We start from the raw sequence: 22,890 nt of genomic DNA on the forward strand, positions 1-22,890 counted from the left end.
CAGGTTGTCATTTGGCATTCTATAGAATGCTTAGAAAATGTATGAAATACAAATTGTTTCATACATTACTGGCTTGTTTTAGGCATTATATACAATGCTTGGGCATTCTATAGAATACTGGATTTCATATTTTGCTGGTAATACATATAAAGAATTATACATATACTTTTTCTTCAAGTTCACTCTTCTTTTTGCAGATTTGATGAACCTAAAAAACATATTCCTTAATTAGAATAATGATTGAGCTTTCATTTCTTTTAAAAGTACAAATAAAATATTTGTTGACAATTGGAGATATGTAATTAAGGAGTAAAAGTCTTATAGAACTTCATAAGCTTAATAATGTTTTCAAACTGATAATGAACTACATAGGCAAATATTATAATAATGTTTAGGACAATAGAGAAAAATAATATAAACTAATGGGTGTAAAATTTATGTTACTATTTTATGAAAGGTGAAATAATTATAAACTATTCACATAAGAGTATTAAAATATAACTACATAATTGCAAGTTTTAAAGATTTTTTTTTTTTTTTTGAAATTTACAATAAATATATTCTGCTAATCTATTTTTTTAGCCTTATGTCGAAATAAAAATAATAACACAAATGTTATTGCAAAACCAAAACATAAGAACGCAATTTAATATTTTTTAAAAACTTTTTTCATTAGAAATTGTTGTTAACAAAAGGAAAGGCATTGTAAATGAAATGGAAAAATATCTGCAATAATTTAAGAACACACACACAAAAAAAGATAAGAAATAAAATCACTTGAAAAGAATACAAACAAGAAAAGAAATGATAATGGTCGCTTAAGCCTAACGCTAATAATATCACGTGCAACTCCATGTTTCAGGTAAGCAACGAGTTCGAACGGCTTCAACAAAAATAACCTTTTTTATTCACTATTTAGAATAAATAATATATTATTTACAAATATATAATAATAAAAACTTTACACTTACCAAGTTTCTTGAAATGACAGTATTCGTTGCTGGTTGAATTTCAAAATCCAATACACGCCAGGTGATTCATGGGAAATTTCTAAAATATGTTCGCATAGCGCCGCCTAGGAAAAGCAACTTTCCCGACATCGAGGCGACTATGGGCCGATTGCTTTGAGCCGGTCTTTTTCACTAAGTCGCCGTAGGAGTTCGCCCCGATGAAAAAGCGATCTTCAGAGGCGACAGAAAAAAATATGGTCAGAATCCGATGTCGCGCCAATGCAAAGGTGACATTGGCAAAATATGGGCGGCGTATATCAGATGGATGCGATGCTTGGCCAATCGTTTAGCGACTTCTCTTTGCTGCTTGGGATCGTTTAAGGTGGGTTCACACGAGGCTTTTTATTGCGCGCAAACGTTGTCTCTCTACTGTTGTCCCTCTATTGTCCCCGTGTGAACAGTTGAGACAACGTTGATGGGACAATGGCTAATAGTTGTCCCGACGGGACAACCATTTGCCATTGTCCCGTTGCAGTCACGTGATTTTCCTGAAGTAGGCGTGACCTTCTATTGCGCGCAATAATAAGCCTCGTCTGAACCCACCTTTAGTCTACTTCAAACTTTGAGTATAAATCAGCAATAATGAATATGCACAAAGACTGATAAATGAGTATGTATCATGATATGATTTTAAAAAGATGAAATGGAAAGCTATTTATCAGGGAAATTAAATGTACCGATATTTTACATTTTCATATATGAAAAATAAAGTATTAAATATTGCAATCGTGCTTAAGATTTTAACAAATTTATTATGTCTGTTCTATTAACACAACAGCTCGAAAACGCAATTTTCTATTTAGATGAAATTCTTGCCCTGCAGTAGTAGTTTTCTGTGAAATCTTGGAAGAAGTTCGCCTGAGGGAGGTCTGTTTGTCTTTTCATTCGTACGCATACGAAACCAGCAGTTTGGGCTAGATGAAGGAAGTTTGACGCATTGTTACATCACATGAATTGAAAATTTCTGATCCAATTGTACACCAAATTTGTTGTTGTTACTCAACCCCTTTGATTGAACACCAATTCAAACCAAATCCTAAGAGAATGGGGAGAGAGGGGTGTAATAAAGCACTCCAGGACAGAAGTCTGACTTTAGCTGAAATGAAGATGACACTCACACACTCGCTTGCACTACCACTTTTTATAGGGCTCTTTCACATACCTCACAGATAGAAAGCAGGGGGGGGGGCAACCATGCTAGGAACCAGGACTCGAACCCGGGAGGCGAAAGAAAGACGTCACAAGAAAGACGCGCTATCCCTAGGCCAGGATGCCGACAGAAGCCAAATTCGTCAACGGATTCACTGTCTGTCTATCTAATGATAGCATGCAAGTCCGAAGACTTCGTAATTTTGATTTATTTAAACGAAATTTTATATGCGATCTTTATACCAACATAAAGCTGTGTCCAATTTTGTTTCCACAGATAAACAGAAAAATGTTTAAAATATATATGCGATTCTTTTCGCTGAATAGGTGATGAAGTTGAATCTGAAGTGTTCCATAAGAGTTAAAAATATCGATAGATGAAATTACAGTTGTTTCGTAATGTTAAAAAAATGACATTTTTTGATGTATAAAAAGTGCACTTAAATTTTGCCTTCAGAGCTTCATGAGTGAGTCCGAAAATGTATCTCATTTTGGCCTTGTCAAGACTTTAATATATTAAACTGAAATTTACATTAGAATTTCTTTTTATTTATTAGTTATTTAAATTTTTCTTGAATTTTTACATAGAATAAAAAAAAAATAAAATAAAAAAAAAAGACTACAATTTTCACACATTTTGAGTCATTGAAATGTCAAAAGATGAAAAACCTCAATAATTCCGAAATGTGTTCATGCCCATTTACATTTATCACAAAAAATTTACCTGTTTTGATGAAAATTGAGTTGAGTTTGTTTTTTATGGCACAAAAGCTATCTTTGGCTAAGCTGCGCCGCATTCATGAAATTAAAATATTTGAATCAACTTATAATAAAATCAAAACATAGAATGTCTACAAAATCCAAGTGTCTAAAAGAGTAAAAATATGATTCATGAAAAAGTGCTACAATGATGTAAGGTATGGTGCTGTACTAAAAAACTCGGTAAATGTTTATGTATAATTATAAAAAACAATGTTATTTAGAAAACTAAAAAAGTTTACATGCGGATTTTTTGAAAGCAACTCGTTGTGTAAATGAGACATCGGACTGTTACAAATTGAGCAAAAGGGTGTTGGGTCACCCATCAACAAATGTCGATGAGTGAATCGAGTGTGCCCAATTCTCAACCTAGTTAAAATTGTGTCCAGTTTTCTGCTGTGCAGAAAGGGCCAGAGATCTATTGTAGACTTAATTGTATGAAGCGTATTACAAATCTGTGCATTTGTATAATAAGTTTCATACACTCTTATTTGAATTGATGGATATGTATTTCTATAATTGTTTTTCGAAAACTATAAAATGATTTAGCTATCTCATAAGAATGATTTGAAAGGCGAATGTGGATTTTGATTGCCTCATTTTATCTATAAATGCCATTTTTAAGCATCTATGAACCATATGAATAGAGAAAAACTTATAGTAGTGGGCCAGTTTTTTGTACTTTGCAATGATATCACAGCAGAGAAGTATCTGCATAAAAGGGAGCCTAGAACAACTATTAAAACAGTGACCCTTTCCCAGTTTTTTAAACTGCAATATTCATATCTTCCCTCCCACCTTCAAAAAATGCCATGCTGAAGTGAAAGTTAAGTTAAGTTTAAATAATTAAATGTAAAATATTCTTGGGCAAAAAGTAGCTGATCAATATTATCTTAATTATTCAAATAGTTTAATTAAATCATTTAAGAAATAAGTAATATAGCAGTATTTAAGGCAATTATTAGCAAAAATACAGTTAAAATGTGAATGTAAGGACTGACAAACCGAAATATATGTCATATATAATTATTTCATCGTCCCTTTAAATATTTTCCCCCCAGCCCACGTATGTCAACACTAGGCCAAACTTATTCCGGGCCTGGCGAGATCAACTGAATGCCCAGCGATTTCATATTGTTTTAACAAATCAAGATATTTACAGAATTAACTTTTCAAATTCCTTATTTAATTTCTTTCCGTATTTTTTAACTTTTATATTAAACAATGCCTGAACAAAGTATCAAAATTTCATTTAAAACTTTCAAAACGGTTTTAAAATTAAAAAAAAAAAACTTTTTTATGATGAAGACTTTTATATGGAACAACCGTCTATATTTAATGTTCATTATACTATTATATCTATTAGCATTAAAAGTGGAAAGGTGTTTGTTGTATGATTGCCCACTGGCGCATTAGAAACCCAATTGCGGGAATTAAATTTTCCAAACTTGACATTAATAATAATATACGAGAGAGGATAGAAACGCCAAAATAAAAATATATGTCTAAGTTTCTTTCTTGGTGGTTGTGATATACATTTATGAGGAAATAAATTCATTGTAATCTCAAAAATTGTCAAAATTATCCGATTAATAGCCTGTTATTCTATTGACGCATCTTACATTATTTTTCATATTTTTTTTATAATTTCTATAATAGGCACTTTTATTATTAATGAAACTTATTCTCGATTGTCTTGATTCACGTTAGATTATAGCAATTCTGAACAATCTATTGGGCATTTCAAACTAGAAATCGGTTTATAGTTGATTTATAAGAAAATTTGGTAAATAGAAATATCAGCTTTTGTGTTTATTTCGCATAAGTCCTATTCCAAGTTCGAGTCTAGATTCTCTTATATTATGAGATATTTGTCTATGTTTATTAATAAAAAAGGGAACAACTGATCCTATTTTAAAGATGTCTACAGACGAAATTGCTGATATGTTAGTTTGGGTAGGACATAATAAAAGAACGAGAATTTCTTCGAGCGAGGAAAAAAAAAAAAAAAAAAAAAAAAAAAAAAATTAATGCAAACCTTCGCTGTTAGATCTTACAAGGGTTGAAAATTCAGTTCGGGATGAGATTTCATTTTTGATTGGTAAAAGAGTCGCATATTAATTAAAACTGTCTGTAATTTTGTTGAAATAATTTTTCAAAAATAAAACGCATTTACATCTTAATTTTTTTTAAAATTATAATTGCGTTATTTTGAGAAAATGCATTCATTTTCCATATCATATTAAATCAATCCAGTATCATATTAAATGAAATTATCTTTAAATTGTTAATTTAATTTAAATAATTCTGTATATTTAAAAAAATTGTATTCATATTTATAATTCTTCTAAAAGTTAAATTGTAATCCACGAATTAGGATAGTAAATATTTATTTTTGCTTAAAAAATGAAAAACATATTAATTAAAACTGTTTGTAAATTGTTAAATTGATTTGAAATAAATTAGAATAAAAAAACAAATAAGAAAAAGCAAAAAAGATGCTAGCCCAGGATCGAACTCGGGTGTCCTGTTTGCTACGCCAGTGTCTTAACTACTTAACTACTTAACGGCGGCACTTTATTAGTATATAAGCTATGCAAAAAGTTTGTGCACCAATTGACTGGCTATTGCGCTTTAATATTTTCGTGAGTGAACATTCTAAAAGCATACTCACGAAAATATTAAAGCGCAATAGCTAGTCAATTGGCGCACAAACTTTTTTGATTTTATACTAAATCTCATCCCGAACTGGATTTTCAATCTCGTGCCCTCCCCTTGTCAGTTTTTAATGAATTATACAATGAACAAACATTTACGAAAGTTTACAAATTTTATTACAACAAAACATGTTGAATGTGATAGCATCATTTTCAGCCACCATCTTAAATCATAAGACGGCATGTTTCCCAATTGACTGGAGTGTGTTCTGAGAAATTGGTAAAACCCAAAACCATTGTCGAAATGCCTTTTTTATCCAATGTTGAAGTCTTGGGGAAGTTTCGGGAATGCAATCCATCCAAAATATTCTCGTGAAACAAAATATTCTGATAAAATTTAACTTCAAACTGGCTTTTATTAAATGATTCATTTTACTTAGATATTTTTATGCCGTATTACAAATGTTACATTAAAAATATATTCATAAAATAAAGAATTCATCAAGGAGGCATGGTAGCATATGAATTTATTTTTTATTCTTAAAGTATAATTAATTTCGAATGTTTTTAAATAATTATTAAATGTCTCTTTCAAAAGTCTCTATTTTCAAATTATAATGTCAGCTTTCCGTTCACTATTTTCATCGTTTTGAACAATAATGAAAATCTCCTTCGGACAGCTGTATCAGTCTCCATCCTTTCATAGTCTCTGGTGTCTCGCATGTTCCAGTTACTCGAACACTTCTGCTTTTCGTTGTATACCATTTAACTTTGCAGTCGCATACGATTGGGTTATCTGCAAGAGATTTAAATTGTGTATTAGTCTTGATATAACAATAAGATTCGAATTTTAAAAACGCCAAAAGATTAGAATCCAGGTGTCCCATGCAGAAAAGCAATTCAGAGGAAGGGCACCGATCAGGAGAATGTAAAATCTTTGTGTAATGCGTTTCAAATTGTATGGAAATGCATGGGAAAGCAAAACGGGTCATAAAATTTGCAGTATTTGTGGCACTTGCTAAAACGTATTGCAAATCCATACTGTTGGGTTGGTGCATAATTATCAGGTGTTTCTTTGATGTGATATATTTTAATAATAATTTACAATATTTTATAAATTTATTAATGAAAATATTCTTCTACTTTCAGATTATAAAATGCGTGCCGATGCTCACACTCATATTCGTCATATTATGCCATACCGCTTTGAGAAGGGATGAAAAGCAGCGCAGTCATTTCCCGATATCAGAAAGCCTCTCGGTGAGGGCACAATCAGCGAAAGTCGATGCAGAAAATGGTTTGCCCATTTCAAATCTGGCGACACTAGCTTGGAAGATAAGCCCGAAAGAGATCGATCCTCGAATTTCAATGACCAGGTACTTTTAGGCAACCGTGGAAGGGGACGAAAGCTTGACAACTCAAATGCTGGCCGACAACTTCAATGTTAGCCCTTCAACCATCGCTCGTCGTCTCAAAAAGTTTGGAAAGGTTTGGGAAGTGGCTGGATGGGTTCCCCACGAACTCAGCGACAACAATAAAGCCGAACGTGTCCGCATTTTTACCGATTGAATTCAACGAAACAAGCGGGGTCTGTTTCTGAAGAACTGTCACTGGCGATGAATCATGGCTTCTCTTCAAAAATCTCAAAAGAAAAAAGGTCTGCGTTTCATCAGGAATTTCACCAAAAGGAATAACGAAGAACGTGCACTGTAAGAAGGCAATGAGCTATGTTTGGTGAAACAGAAGTGGAATCCTCCGCTGGGAAATCGTCTTTAAAGGGATTTTTTATTGGTGGAACGGCGACGGTGAGCCTCAACAATGACGGAGTTCAGATAAAAAAGACAAGCGGTAGAGTTGAGCCAAATAGACATCGTTCAACATCAACAGCGATGTCTATCAGGCTCATCTCGACCGCTTTCACGCTGCAATCGACCTATAATATAAAAACGCCTGATAATTGTGCACCAACCCAATATTTGTCATTATCTATGAATATACAACTCGAATGAATACGATTTAACCAAAGCTAATTTAGATATGGCCACACAAAGGGTTCTTCGGCTATTTCCTTTATCATTCATTTTCAGGGCTTTTCAGGCTCATTCATTACTCGAATTCGTTGCTAGTTTCAAAACCACTGCTTCATCTCTCTATAAAAAATTGGTATTGTGTTCCCCTGCATTAAATGGCGATACTTCAAATCTATTGACCCGGTTTTATTGACATTTGAATATTGATTAGAAAATGAAACTTTGAATTTTGTGCCAGTTTCAACATAAGAGTTTGATCTCCGATACTGGGTCTCTATTTCAACTGTGAGTTTCATGATAATTTCCAACATGTATATTTACATACAGGGTAATTCGAAGTTAAAACTGGCTATGATTTCCTCACAATGAAAGCTAGGAAGAAAAGAATGGGTGCAAAACTGAAAGTTCTGTTCAAAACCGTAATAATTGCTGTACCACCATAAACAACATGCATGTGGTAGTCCATTATATATCAGACACCGTGAAGCACATCCGAAGTCATTTGCATTCCCTACTAACTACCTTTGGCAGCCAATTTATTTGTTGAGAACTTTGGTGGTCGACTGCGTTTATTTTCAATCTCTTATATATAAATTTTCATGATTAAAAAAAAGTTTTTTTTCCTAAGCAACAAATTACCTCTGACATTAATACCATGTTATTATAACAGTCTTACACTTCTCTGTTAATTGTTCATATGGTCTCTCCTAACGGAGTCAAGTTCCTTAACATCATAGTAGCTATTAAAAACATAACTGAATGGTTCATCTATTTTCTAATTTTCGTGTTACTGTAAATTCTCTACGTATTCCTCGTGAAAACTACGCGGAGAATTAAATAGCAGTTTCCTTAGGAAACTGCTATTTAAACCATGCGAATAAATATTACCGAATCTATTGCTTAAATTTGTGAAAAAAAAAAAAAAAGAAAAACTGCTAAAATTTGTTAAAACTTTGCTAGATTTGATAATCTCAGGTTGTCGGTGCTCTCTCTCACTCTCACACACATATGTTTTTTATAAGTAAGATTAACCTTTCATACTTTCTTTCGTCACTATTGATTTATAAAACACACATACAAAATTTAAAATAAATAGGATGATTATTTTAAGTACAGATTGAATAGTTCTATATGTGGTCATATAGATCTTCTAAAATGACTTCATGTCACCTCATTTCCTGGGTGACCTCATTTCACCTCATTTCATCAACACTTACAGATATAAATTATGAGAACAACTCCCTATAATTTACCTGAAAAATTCTATACATGGTACTGAAATAGATTACCGTTTTCATGGAGTCTATATGATCGGAACTCTCACGGCGATAATTTGGTACGTAAAGAGAACGCAAAACTTTATTCTTTATTATGTTCCGTTTTTTTTTTTTTTTTTTTTTTTTTTGTAATTGTAGCAATATTTTGAATCACTTTATACATTTGAGCTAATAAGACATAAAGTTGAACCTAATGTTTTCTACTAACATTTTATTATTATAGAGTTGCTATTACCTAGCAACAGAGTTTATGATTCTTTTTATTATGAAGATTTTACAGGACTTTTCCTCCAAACTAAGACAATTTTTTCAATTTTTTTATTGCTTCCCCCACTCCTTTTTTTTAAAAAAAAATAAACATAGCAGAAGAATTTCGAAGTTTTTTTAAATTTTCCCGAAAAATAACTGACATCTGAATTTCCAGAAATTCTAATAAGTTTGAATTCACATCAGAATGCGTAGTCTTTTGATGATGATGATGACGTGTCCGCGTTACAAAAGAAAGTGTGGGGGGGGGGGGTGCAGTAGCTTCTGAGAATAAAGGCCCCGAGCACTCGAGGTCAGAAGTCTGACTCCTAGCTGATATGAACATGACACTCACACACTCGCTCGCACAACCGCTTGTTACAGCGCGGCTTTTTCACGCATTTCATTGAAAGAACACAGGGGGAGAGCAACCATGCCCGAACCGGGGACGCCCAGATCCCGAGGAAGAGGCGCTACCCCAAAGCACACCGGCTAAGTAGCCTTATACTGAATTTGTTTGAAGTGCAGGCTTGGATTTTCAAATACTGTCGATTTTGCCATTGAATCGCCTTGTAATCAGTCCTATGATGCGTGATATTTACAGTTCAGCGTTTCAAATTTTGATTGTTTATTGGAAAATACACATATAAAATAAAAAAAAATATCAAAAATTTTTGAAGAATTTGCTTAAAAAACAACATGATAAGGTGATTAGGCAAATCACTCAAATTTTCTACATACCGTCTAAGTACACAGCTTGCAGGTGGTCAAACACTCCCTCCCAAACAGGTGATGAGAACGTTTTTATTTTATTGTCCTTTAAGTATACATCTGTAAGATGCGGCATGTTGGAAAAGATGTCATCAGGTAGATTATCGATTTTGTTTTTGCTGTGGAAAGAGTAAATGATGAAAATTTAAAATTTGCATTTGTGTTCTAAGAATTTTGATGCATCTAAAAATTTTACAAAATCGTTATTAAATTGTTACACAAGAAACATTTCTGAAAAATTATTATATATTGCAAGAGAAGAATTTGCTGTACACATTGAAGTGCTGAGTGAATGGAAAATTAATTCCCTAAAAAGGCACATTTTTGCAAAATGACTTTTTTTTCTCTGATTATTTCCTGGCATCCATTCATTAGGATACTGGCCTGTTCATTAAATTCCGCATTTTTGACAATGTATCCTGAATTTCACTGTATAGGCTAGAGTATATGGTTATTTTTTGACAAATGAACAAAAATAGCCAAGGGATATTACATATCCAATGATCCCAATATGAGAAATTTTGCTTTCTCCGAGAAGCGGAAGAAATTAAACTCCTTTGAGTTGAAGTGATACCCTCAGTTTATACTGCAGACATGACTTTTGATTATCTAACTCAAAATAGTACTAATAATAATAGAGTTGTAGATTACAAAAAATGATAGATAGTGTTTATAATTATGTAAATTTGTCATAATGTCAAATTCATATATAAAATAATTTTATTAAATTGTTAAATGCATATTATGATAACAATTGATAATAAGTTATAATCGTTTTCTTTTTGAAATCCATCAATAATGTTACTGAAATAAATTGGAAATAAAGTTATAAAATAATTTGAATGGATTTATTTTCCGAGGGCGATAGTATTGTTTGCATAGTACAGTACGTTTGATAAGCATTCAGTCTATCTTTCCATGAGCCGTAGTAAAAAAATAAATAACATCCAAATAATTTCTTTGCCTGGAGACAGAATACTTTAATCCTTGAAAAAGTATTAGGCATGCATTTTGATCAGCGACATTTATTAATAAACATGCGAAGCATCCATATGAGCGATAATGGTTTTGGGTTTTACCAATTTAGTATTACTTTACTGTTATAATTTTGAAAAATTTTCCATTTAGTATTATCGAGTTATTCAGTGTATAAATTAATTCCCAATCATGGAACGCTCCAAATTGTTTTCGACGTTCATTGCTTTTTTTGTTTGATTTGAAGAAATCTGCTGCCGAAGCCCATAAGACACTTTTAGAAACTTACGGTGATGTTGCTCCCTCATATCCCAATTGACGGTTCTGGTTCAAAGATTTCAGTGTTGTGATTTCGATGTCAATGACAAAAAGGACCAAAGAATAAATGGCAAGAGGCATGGAGGACAAAAAAATTCGAAGACAATTAATTGCAAGATTTACTGGAAGAAAATTTGAAAAAGCTGTAGAAAATGATGGAAAGTATTTTGATTGATATATACTGTATCAATTTTTCTCAATAAATGCCTTTTTAAAGCGAAAAAATGATCAAAATACATGCAAGCGCCTAATAAAAGATGCTGATATAGTCTTATAGGGAAATGAAATTTTTTTATCGGTCATCATATATAATTTATGGCAGTGTTTGAAATATTAGATTTATTGCTTAAGAATTATATAAATCATTTACATCTTATTGATCTTCAAACTGCATTCTAAAATAAAGTTGGATTAATCAGTTCTATTCATTTATCATTTGTGATGCTTAACAGAAGATTACCATAAAATTATTTAGCATTGTACTACGAATTTTTATTTTGAAAATACCATTAGTATGCTTAATATAAAATAAAGGACTTTATCGATTATTTTTGAAAAAATAAGTAAAAGATTCAAGTTTTCTTTTATAATTTTAGTATTATAACTTGATTCCTCTCTGTCCAAAGGATGGCTTTTTCCTCTGTTGCTTTTGTATACCATGCATTCTTTTGTTTACAATATACAGAATGGTTATAGTTAAACTTCCCCTATAAATAGCATCCTACAACGCATAACGACCACAACCGAACCATTTGTAAATGACCAAAACTGAATACAGAAACAATATTAACATTTATTGTCTAGTTTCTAATCACCTTGTCATTGAACCCCATTAAGTAAAGGCAAAGAAAGAATAACAATACGCTGTTTGAGGGAAAAAAAAAAAACAGTTCCGTTTTAAGAAATAAGAACAGATTAGGACGAAATTGCACAAGAGGAGCAGTTGTTAATCATGTCCAGGATGATGTAGGGAAAGGTGCTCCATGTGGCCACCCTCATTCACCTGCAAAATTTCAAGTCGTTGGACAGTTTGTTCAACAGCAGATCGTAACTGATCAGTTGTTATGCTTCGCACATGAAGCGTTGTGGAGTTTGCAGCTTTTCCCGTTTTTTAATTTTATTACTCATAATACTTGTTCTGGATTGTTAATATTGTTTCTGTATTCCACTTTAGTCGTTTATTGTGTTAAATTTAATATTTTTCTGGGAAAGGCGCCATCTGGTAAACATTTTGGAACAAATTTTTTTTTCCGAAATTCCGTGAGCACATCTTTTATATAGTCTATATACCAAATTTCATTGCAATTCGTTCATTCGTTTACGTTGTAGGATGCTGTTTATTGGGGACGTTTAATTATAACCATCTTGCATTTTTCTCTTTCCCTGCCGCATACAATGTCATAACTATAAGGTGGGAAAACTGGTGAAATGTCGGGAGCCTTAACCCGAGATATAATTACGTAGACACTGCCAACGTAGTACCTTTCACGACTGAAAAATAAATTAAGGCTTTAACAAAACAATGTTGTGTCCAATACCATAACATTAAATTCCATCCCTCTTCTGGCAGGTCTTCACTCAGTTATGTGACCAAAAATGTAAATGCATTAAGAAATTTTCTCTATATCCGTCTATCAAATTCTTTACAATAAAATGAAGTTTACGTGGAGTCTTACGAAAGGGAGACGAGAGAATTTTATAACCGCCTATCTCAAGCATTATCTCCGAGTGATCAAGTTACGCCACGTTTGCGAAAAGAGTGTGCAATTGAATTATTTCCATCGATTTATATCTAAAAGGCGCTACCCTATTTTATTTTATAGTTAAGTTGTTGTCAATCCATGTAGCATCACAGTCCCATGATGAAAATAACTAAACCCGTTCTCATACATCTAACTGCATGCTGCTGCAATGCGACGTCTTTTCCTTCCTCCACCCTCCACTATAGATCTCAGAATTTCGAACCAAGAATGATCTTCATTGATTGATCAATTGCTTGAAAATATAAAATTGAGGTCTTCTCATGCATTTATAATTTTGTATTTGTATCTTTTAATATCTTCTGTTTGTCGTTGAACTAAGCATATAACGATATTCGAATGTTTTAAATTTCTCTATAAATAAAAAGAAATTATTAATACAGAATTTAATTCATATAAAATTTATTTTTAAAGTGCTTTTGTACTGTTTACACATATTTAAGACGATTTATTTCGTATTAAGGGGTAAGTAGATTTTGAAATTAGCAAAAAGAGCAATTTTATTTTTATCGTTTCATCACCAAAATGTATGTTTATATTAAACTAAAATATTGTTATAAAATGTTCAATAAAGTAAATACTTGAAGGGAGGAAAGGGAGGAAAGGGAATAAAGGGAAGTGAGTAAAAAAAATACATCTTCATGACTTTTCTCAAAATGACGTTGTAATTAGATTTAAATATCTTTAAAATGTTTTAGGTGTCTTAATTTTTGAAGAAATTAAATGAAATTGACAATAACAATTTCGGTCAAAGAGTAAAAAAAAGTATGATATGCATTTTATGTTTCGATTTTTTTTAGCTATCTAAAAGTAAATTTTAGTTAAAAAAATATAAAATTCCTATGAAATTTCAGTAAGTACGCATAAAAATATTTCTTAAAAGTTAACATTAAATTAGAATTATAAAATCATATGTAGTTTTGTTCCAAATAAATTTACATTTGATAGTAAGAAAACAATAATAGAAAAAATTGAAAATTGAATAACCTGAAATATTTTAAATTTCTAAAAAATTATATATCTTTTTAATTTAAAAAAAATAATATATTTCGTTTTAAATTGTTTTTTAAGAAATTTGACGTACTATTTATATTTTAAAAAATATGCATAAAAAATTTCATAATACTGACTGAATAATTCCAAAAAGTGTCTAATAGAGTCTACTGTCCCCTTAAAATATTTATTTGTCAGAAATATATTTTTTTTAATTTTGAAGCAAGTTTTTTTTATTCATACAATATTGAAATGATAAGAAAGAAGATAATCAATTTTTAAATGAATAAAACATTGAAAAAATGAAATGGGCCTCTGAAATCAAAACGTAAGACTGTCTTTAATGGCTCAACTCTTAATTATTTCACTCATAGACGCAGCACTTATTTAACTTTAGAAAAATGCACACCTCCCTTCATTTAGAAAAGAAATATTTATTATTATTTTTTTTAATTTCAAGGAATAGTATATCATTCCATAAGAAATTTTTTCAAAATACTATAAATGAATATTTTTATGATTAAAATAATAGCTAATATGATAAAAACAAATTTGAATTCAAAAATTAAAGGTTGATTTTCTGTAAAAGAACGAAATTATAGAACTGTGACTAACAGAAAAGTAAAATTGTAAAAATTGAAGTTTATACCACTAACCTTATTGAAAACAAATAGATTATTAATGATAATATTCATAAATATTGATATGTTTCAAGCTAAGAATAAATAGTAAATGGGATTAAAAAAAGGATAATTTGATTAAAATCAATAAATTTGCTTCCGACAGGTCTGTAAAAAAAAAAAAAAAAAAAAAAAAAAGGGAACCATGAACCTCATTATTAACAAAGTCTCAAATATTGGACGATTATTATTATTTTTGGGACAGTACAATTAGAAGCGCGCTGTCTTTGAAAAAATAGTTTTTGATTAACTGGATATATTATACGATGCTTGAACTTCTCAAATAGGCAAATGCTCTAAACGAGGAAACATACGTATGCACTCATATATGCTCTTTTCCGCAGTTTTCTTCCTACATTAGTTGAGCTGAGACAGTAGTAATTAGTAATATCTGTAACTGACAGAATAAGGGAATGATTCAATGAATAAATTTAAAGAAAGGAGACATCATCAAGTAGAATGCATTGATGTGATAAAACCAAGAATCAAATTCCTATAAAACTTCTTAACGAAATTTTTTTGTTTAAATTTACACTTACCTGAAATCAATCAAATACAATGCTGTGTTTTGTGGAAACATAGAGCGCTTAATAGATTTAATCAAATTATATGCACATGACAGAGACCTTAGTGAAGTTAATTTTGCAAACGCTTGGTCATGAAGGGTCGTGATTTTCGCTTTGTCCATCGTAAGCTGTGCAACTGAAGGCTTCACATTTTCAACGAAAGGATTTCCTATTCTTTTCAGTATCACTTCTTGTATTTGAACGATCGTTGGAGACAGATTCTTGAACAATCTCCAATCCAGACCTCTTAGGAACGTGGTATTCCTCAAAATGATGTTTTCTATGACATTTGTCTCGTCAGGAGGCGAAGTAAATAAAGAAGTGAACCTAGAATGGTAGATCGCCACGGTAGCGACGTTCTTAGAATTGATGAGAGGTGTTGATACGTAAAGTAGACTTGAATGGTCGAATATTAGGGCATTTAGGGGCCAGTCCAAGGATTTGGAGAATACACCTTCAATAGTGTCCTGGTCCAGAATTTTGCTGCATTTGTATGTGATAGGTTTATAACCAGATATGCAGTCACATGGCTCAATTAGAGCTGGTGGTGGACACAAATCCACTGAAAATACCGATGCAAACAATGACAAGAATACCACTAGAGGGAAACTGGCCCTCATGATTCTCACATACAAATGAAGGTGACTCTTCTTTTCCTCTGATACAGAAGGGACTGATGTGTTATTGAAAAGTAAGTGGCTTGATATTTACTTATCTGATATTTTCAGATAGCATTCATATTTTATTATTCTTGCTGACTTGCGTCGGCAGCAGTAGATTTCGATTAGTCACATGGATTTTCTCATTTGGTCTGCAGAATCTGCAGTGAAGGTCATCCCTGAAAGACGGCATGTTTGATATCTGATAATCACCTATGGAGTTCGGTTTCATGATTTGAAACTCTTCATTATTCAATTTAGACTGATGAGGTAAACTCACAGATTTTTTTTAAAAACTGAAGCTTTTTCCTTGAACAAATACTTACATTTCGCTGAATTCATTCGTTACTCGTGATTCTCTTGATTTATTCGTATCGTTTATTCTCTTGATTTATTCTCGTGATTTATCTCTTCACAGTATTTTCTTAAAGCCTTCTGAAAATAAATGTAATTATGAAAATCGAATATAACTGAACATAATTTAGATTCAGGGATTTTACATAGACTCAACAAAGATTAGCATTTTCCGGAATGAACGTTCCTCGAATGCACATTATTAATATTTAATATTTCGTTTTTAACATATATTTTGATTTTGTTTTACTTACCGCAAATAAATATTCAATTCAAATAGTTGCTGATATTTTTCTGTCGTTGCAATTGGTAATTGATATATATATATATATATATATATATATATATATATATATATATATATATATATATATATATATATATATATATATATATGAAAAAGGAGCTTCGCTTTCTGAAGGTCAAGGGTTTTGATAGTGATTGAGGAGAGAAAAGCTGTAGTTAGTACAGGAAACTGCAGGAATTCTTCTGAGGTACATGCAGTACATGATCGTTATTGCTAGGGCTGAGTCATATTTATAAAATATCACGCATGCTCATAGCGTCTCCGAGTCTGGATATCGAACTAGACCGTATTGACTAAATATTTTATTCGCAACAGACTGATATAACATCGAACAAATGAAAACGAATGAGGTCGAGGAAATGATTAATCGAGTCCAAAAACTGATATCGAATACCCGATATTCTTAGTGTATATATTTTTGCGTTTCTGATATAAATTGAATAAAGCATCACCCAATTTTATTTTCAAATGATTAGGAAGCTCATTTGAAGCGTACTTCTACTGAACTACTGAAATGCTTAACCTTTAAGATTCCAGGAGGAGAGTGATGTTTAGCCTTCACAATTGTGTCCTAGATTTCTAAAATAATCTTTAATAAAATAATCTTTTTGCTCAAGAAGCAAGAATAATTCCTTTTTTAAATGTAACTTATCAGCGCACTAATCATTTAGGAATGAAATATATATATCTATGTAAATTATTCTTTGAAGAAACAGACGTTGAGTTCTATAATAATTTTTTTCATGATTTTAAGAAAATAGTCCAATTTTTATAATTTATCAAAAGATGCGACAAACGCCATGCAACAGGCCGATAGTAGAAAGTAGAGTATGTGAGGAAATGTTTTGAACTTATATACGTGGTTTCAAAGGGGAAAAAAATGTGCTGATACAGCGTTAGGTTCATCATATGTGAAAATAATCTTTGTAAAAAAAAAAAAAAAAAAAAAAAAAATTCTGCACAACTCAGAAGAAACCGGATTTCGAATGTTAAGGAAATAATTATTTTTAGATCGTAAACAAATTGAAATCATTACATATATTATTTAAATAGATGAAATTTTAGAATTCATTATCATTCACAAACAAGGATCAAAGGTTATATTTGGATATAAATCGTCGATGAAGGATGAAAATATGAATACCAAGCATTGCTCTGTTTTATTTTTAGATTAAAATTGAAAAAAAATGACCGATAAGGAAGAAAATTATCGCAAAATCTATTTATTTTAAATCTATTTTTTATACTTGTTTCAGTTTGAAAAATGGTTAATTTATTCGAAAGACGGTAGAAGAAATTGGAAGTAAGTTTTTCTACCAATATTCGAGCAAGAAATCTATTCTTTGTCTCCCTTTTTTTCAATAAAATTCTCGTGATATGAAAAGATTCCAATATTTCTGATTGATACCATTCAGATTTCTTATTTTATATTGACTGTACTTCATAGCTTACTGCCAAGTAGAAGGCAGGGCTCAGGTGTTGAGAAAAATTACTAAATCGCGGTAGAGTATCTTTGCGAATAAATATTGAAAATTAATAAAAATCTAAAAATTGCTTTAACCATACCTTTATTAGTGTGCTAATAAGAAGAAAATAATACTATTTTAAAAATGGAGACATCAAAATAAAATCGCTACGTTATAAAACGTTAGAAAAAATATCTTTTAAAATTTAAAAAAAAAAAACATATCATAAATGTGATTAAAAGTAGAATTATAATAACTTTAGAGTACCTTATAGATGAATGATCATATAGTTGAATTTGCATATTTATTTTAATTTTGGATTGAATTTTTAAAAATATTTATACATTTTAACGTGATTTTAATTTTAATATATGCATTGATGTAAATAAAATGTTGTTACCTTATGGAAAAATCAAAATTCTTTACAGATGTCCAAGAAAAAAAATGGAAAGAAATACATTTACGAGAATATATTACTTTCGCATACTTAGAAAAGAAATTGCGCAATGACTTTAAACCTTTAGATGTTTTACAATAAAGAACAATGACGTTTTTCAATTCGTTTTTTATCTGTCCCATGTTTTAAAAGACAGAAACTTGTTACATATTTTTCAGTTTTTAAGTTATGGCAACATCAAGTGAAGTTCTGAAATTTTGGACAACTGTATGCTTTTTATGATTAAACAATATTTTCGCATGTAAAAAAGCTAGAGCGGATAATTAATTAATTAATTCGAATTACTTATGAGTAGTGTCGTATGGTAGTCAATTGAAAAGAATTGGCATTTAATTATATTTATAATACTGAACCCTTAAATATATGTAAAACTAAACAGGAAAAAGTAATGCAAATAAAAAATATTTCATCACATTTTCATCGGTGTTTTAAAGAAAAGAAAAAAAAAAATTATGGACGTTCACAGTGAAAAGCATAATGAAATTCTTTGTAACTAATATGAAAGAACATAAAATAATAACAAAAGTTAAAATCTAATATATTATTCCAATTTGTTTAAAACATTTCTTTTTGAATATAAAATTTAATGTTATATATTTCAATAAAAATACAAATATGTATTTATTTTAAGTGATTCTACTAACGCGAATGAGATTTATTTAGCCATTCCTTCAATACCTAGCAGTATGGATGCAAATAAAATAAAAATGTGTATCTGAAAAAAAAAATACTTCAAAAATATCCGGAAACATTTTGTCAGCAGAACAATTAATGTTTTTATGGCTATGTTTTGATTAAAAAATTTTAAATAAAGATTCCATTTATAGGAAGGAGATATTCTCTATCAAGGTACATTAATAAAAGTTTGGTTAAAACTTTTTGAAATGTGTAACCATTTTATCTCCTCATCAGAAGAGGGGTGTCGTCATTTTCGAACCTTCACAAAGGGGTCATTTTTGTTTGTAACAATATAATCTACATGAAAGTCATGATACTGTGTTATAAGATGATAAATTTATTACATGTTTTTAAATAATAACACAAAGAGAGTGAAGCTGTAAATATTTGATAACATGACAGATGAGCCGTCCTTCCTCTATACATTGCAATAAACCGGCTGGTATAACATCTGTACAGACCTTCTAAAAAGGATAACAGGAGTTTTCCTCTCAAAACGTGAAGAATTTAGAAATAGAACTTTTTTTGATTAACATTCTTTCAACTAAATCCAAGCAAAATTAAATCGTCAACAGAAAGAATTGTTCAAGCTAAAAATTCAATTTTGAAGGAATATTTTTCCAAATATAACCGAAAGATTAAAAGGCATTGACTGATAAAATAGTGAGTTTCGCCTGCACATGGAAAACATTTTAATTTATCCTAACTCAAAATTTAAAACAAAATTCGAAACATATCAATATTATTTTTGTACAACTCTATTCCCATGTTTCAATTATTTCAATATAATTGTTCAACAACCTGCTGAGTGCGGAGAGATTTGAAAGAAATTCAAATATGAAAAAAGAAAGAAGGGGGGGGGGAAGGAAGAAAGTTTTTTATTCTTTTTAAAAAGTAGCGTTTCCTAAAGAAGGCGAGTGCAACTGCGAGCAAATTTAATGTGATTCAAAGCGAACGAAAATGGATGATCTTGAAAGAAAAATTTTCTGGAAAATTCGATCATCGTCTTAGTTCAAAAGTTTGTGCTCAAATGAGATCAGAGAGACGCATGAAAAGATTGAATGCATACGCAAGATTCTGCAGGTGTTAAAAGGATTTAAGACGCTTCTAAGTGGAAAGTTCTTGGCAAATCTCATTGTAGAAAGTAGAGATCTAATGTACTTCAAAGGCCGATTTTCAGAAAATGTTAGATTTAATGTTGTCATAACAAAGAATTGCTGTATTGAAATTTTTAGTTCTTAAAAAAAGTTTGCCATCTCTAAATAAATTGATTGTTTGTTTTGTTGATTGATGATTGTTACATATAATCACTTGAAGTGAAATGAGCAATCTTAAAATTAGATTTGGTTCTCCTTTATATTTTTGTTAACTTCTTCGCATACAATTATGAATCTAACTCGTGCATCGAATAATTGAATTTTTAATTAAAAACCTACAATTAAATGGGAGTATTGAATAATTTATAATACAAAAATGATTTAGGAACACTTCGACTAGTTAATTAATTAGATGCGGGAAAATAAACATATGTTTACAATGGAGTTTTTATTTTAATTTCTCTTTGATGGCTTATATTGCTCTACAAATTCATTAATTACATAATCATAATTAATATTTTTAACGATTTTATAAGTAATAATCGAAGGATTAGATGATAGTCTTTATCAAATAGTTAATCCTAAATAAAATTTTATAAATTTCAGTTTGTCAATTGCAACTTGTTGTATTGCAGAGTTTGACGTTTGGGTAACAATTTATTAAACAAAAACCATGTAAAACCTATATAATATTAAAAAATAGAATTATAGAACTTCAAAGTTTGAATTTCTCCTGCATATTTGTAAATTTTAAATTTCTGCTATATTTAATAGCGAGACCTGCTGGCGATTTAATAAAAAAAAAATCAGCAACACTCGTGTATTTTAAAGACTATAGACAAAGTAAATGCCACTATAGGTATTTTTCATTTTTTAATAATGCCCTTCAATTTGAGGTATCAGAAAGCCAAGAGAACTTCAAATTTGTATTTGTAGTGTTAGAATATCAAATTACTTCCTTCATCTAGTTTTCATTTAGACCCGTTAGCTGAAATTTTCTCTTTCATTTATAAACAAATGCCTTTTCTATAGCTACATCTTCAGGCAAATTTTTTACTTCTGGAAATTTTGTTCAAAAGCTATATATCTTCATAATGAGCGAAACCTATATTCTTCATAATGAATTTACTGCATAATCCCGAGATTAATTTAGTTCCTCAATCTATAGACAGATCTTTCTATTGTAATGATGTAAATATTATCAGATAGAATTTGTAGAATTTTATCCCATACAAAAATATTAATAATTCAATAATAATTTAGGAAAATTGAACTTTTTGAATTGGATATCGCTTCTCTATTTGAGCAATCATTTGCAATATTTTCATTACTTTGCGTTATTATGAAAACACAGCCTTTATTGTACTGGTATTTGTTGATGAGAAAACATTTTTCTATAGTTTTAGACACATCATGAAAATGCCTCAACGTGCTGTTCAGAAAGAGGAATAATTGAATAATTTTTTTACGATACCAAGAAAAGTAATCATTTCTATAGGTGTAAATGATTCAATGAAAATACCAACTAAATTTAAAATATAAACTGATAATATATTATTTTCCATTATCATAACTTTATAAGAAATGTTATTATTTTTGCTATGTTTTGTTTTTATATATCACTATTTATAATAAATATTATGAAATCTTGAAATCAATATTGTCTCAAATGCATTACCAAGTGTTGCGACTGATGTAGAATCCAAAAAATAATTGATTAATACATTAACTGAGTTACTTCTGAAAATATTAAAATAATGTGTTGCTATTGAGAATATAATAAGTAATAATAATAAGTACGCAAAATTTCAAATCTCTAGCACAAAGGAAAATAAGCGTGTAAGATTGATTATATAATTCCATCTTTAAAAAGCATGAAACAAGTATAAGTAACTAAAATCTTTTCTGGACAGTCATGAAAATTTTTTTTAATACTAAATCATTCCTATTTAGCTGTGTATTTACGAATTATAAAATAACATCAACTTAATGAAAAAATTCTGTTTCGGATCGGTACACAGATATTATAAAATTTTAGATCGAAATTTGGCTGATTACGAAACGTTGATTTGTGTGATCGATGACACAAGTATTCAACGAGTGATCATAAAATGGATAAAATTTCACAACCAGAATTGAAAATCTGTCTCAAGTTTGGAACACAATTAGCCATAGCCTGCCTATAGACTGTTTGCTTATTTTTGTCCATGGGAATGAAAGAACTTAATAACGCAACAGTTTGCACAAATGGAATTCAATATGCCATTTCCACATAAAAAGTTTGGAACACGAGTCAGGTTAAGATATGATATTTAAATTTACTTTCTTTACTATAATACAAAAGGTAAAGTAAAAAGTGTCGTACTGCGCAAGAATATCAAAAGAAGAAACGCTTTGGTTTAAAACCGCAGAGGCTGGGCCGGGATAGCCTGGTTGGTAGGGCGTTGGATTCGCATCCCTTGGATGGTCAGTTCTAACCCCGCCGTCCGCAGACCCCGAGTGTGTGTGATGGCTGGTGCACGTATAAATCTGTAGTGACCACAAACTCCTCCGAGAAAATACCATAGTGGGTACTGGATAAGAGGTGATCGCTCTTTGATTCAGGTCTAAATTACGATTTATGATTGAGTGAATGAAATGTATAAATGAAACTGACCCGGAAAAAGGGCTGTGACGCGTGA

At 30.6% G+C, this 22,890-nt stretch overlaps 1 protein-coding gene across 1 annotated transcript in view; it reads right to left on the minus strand.

The window, feature by feature from the left end:
• Nucleotides 1-6,102: 6,102 nt before the first annotated feature.
• The window catches only part of LOC129976686 (slit homolog 2 protein-like), a 40,203-nt gene continuing 23,415 nt past the window's right edge, over nucleotides 6,103-22,890 (minus strand). The window contains exons 2-3 of the mRNA XM_056090391.1: nucleotides 9,870-10,018; nucleotides 6,103-6,371 (exon numbers count right to left, since the gene is read on the minus strand). Of these exons, the coding sequence (XP_055946366.1) occupies nucleotides 6,217-6,371; nucleotides 9,870-10,018 (304 nt within the window). The 3' untranslated portion in view covers nucleotides 6,103-6,216. The remainder of the gene's footprint in view (nucleotides 6,372-9,869; nucleotides 10,019-22,890) is intronic.

Source organism: Argiope bruennichi, chromosome 7 (genome assembly GCF_947563725.1).
Source record: "Argiope bruennichi chromosome 7, qqArgBrue1.1, whole genome shotgun sequence".
Classification (NCBI taxonomy): domain Eukaryota; kingdom Metazoa; phylum Arthropoda; class Arachnida; order Araneae; family Araneidae; genus Argiope; species Argiope bruennichi.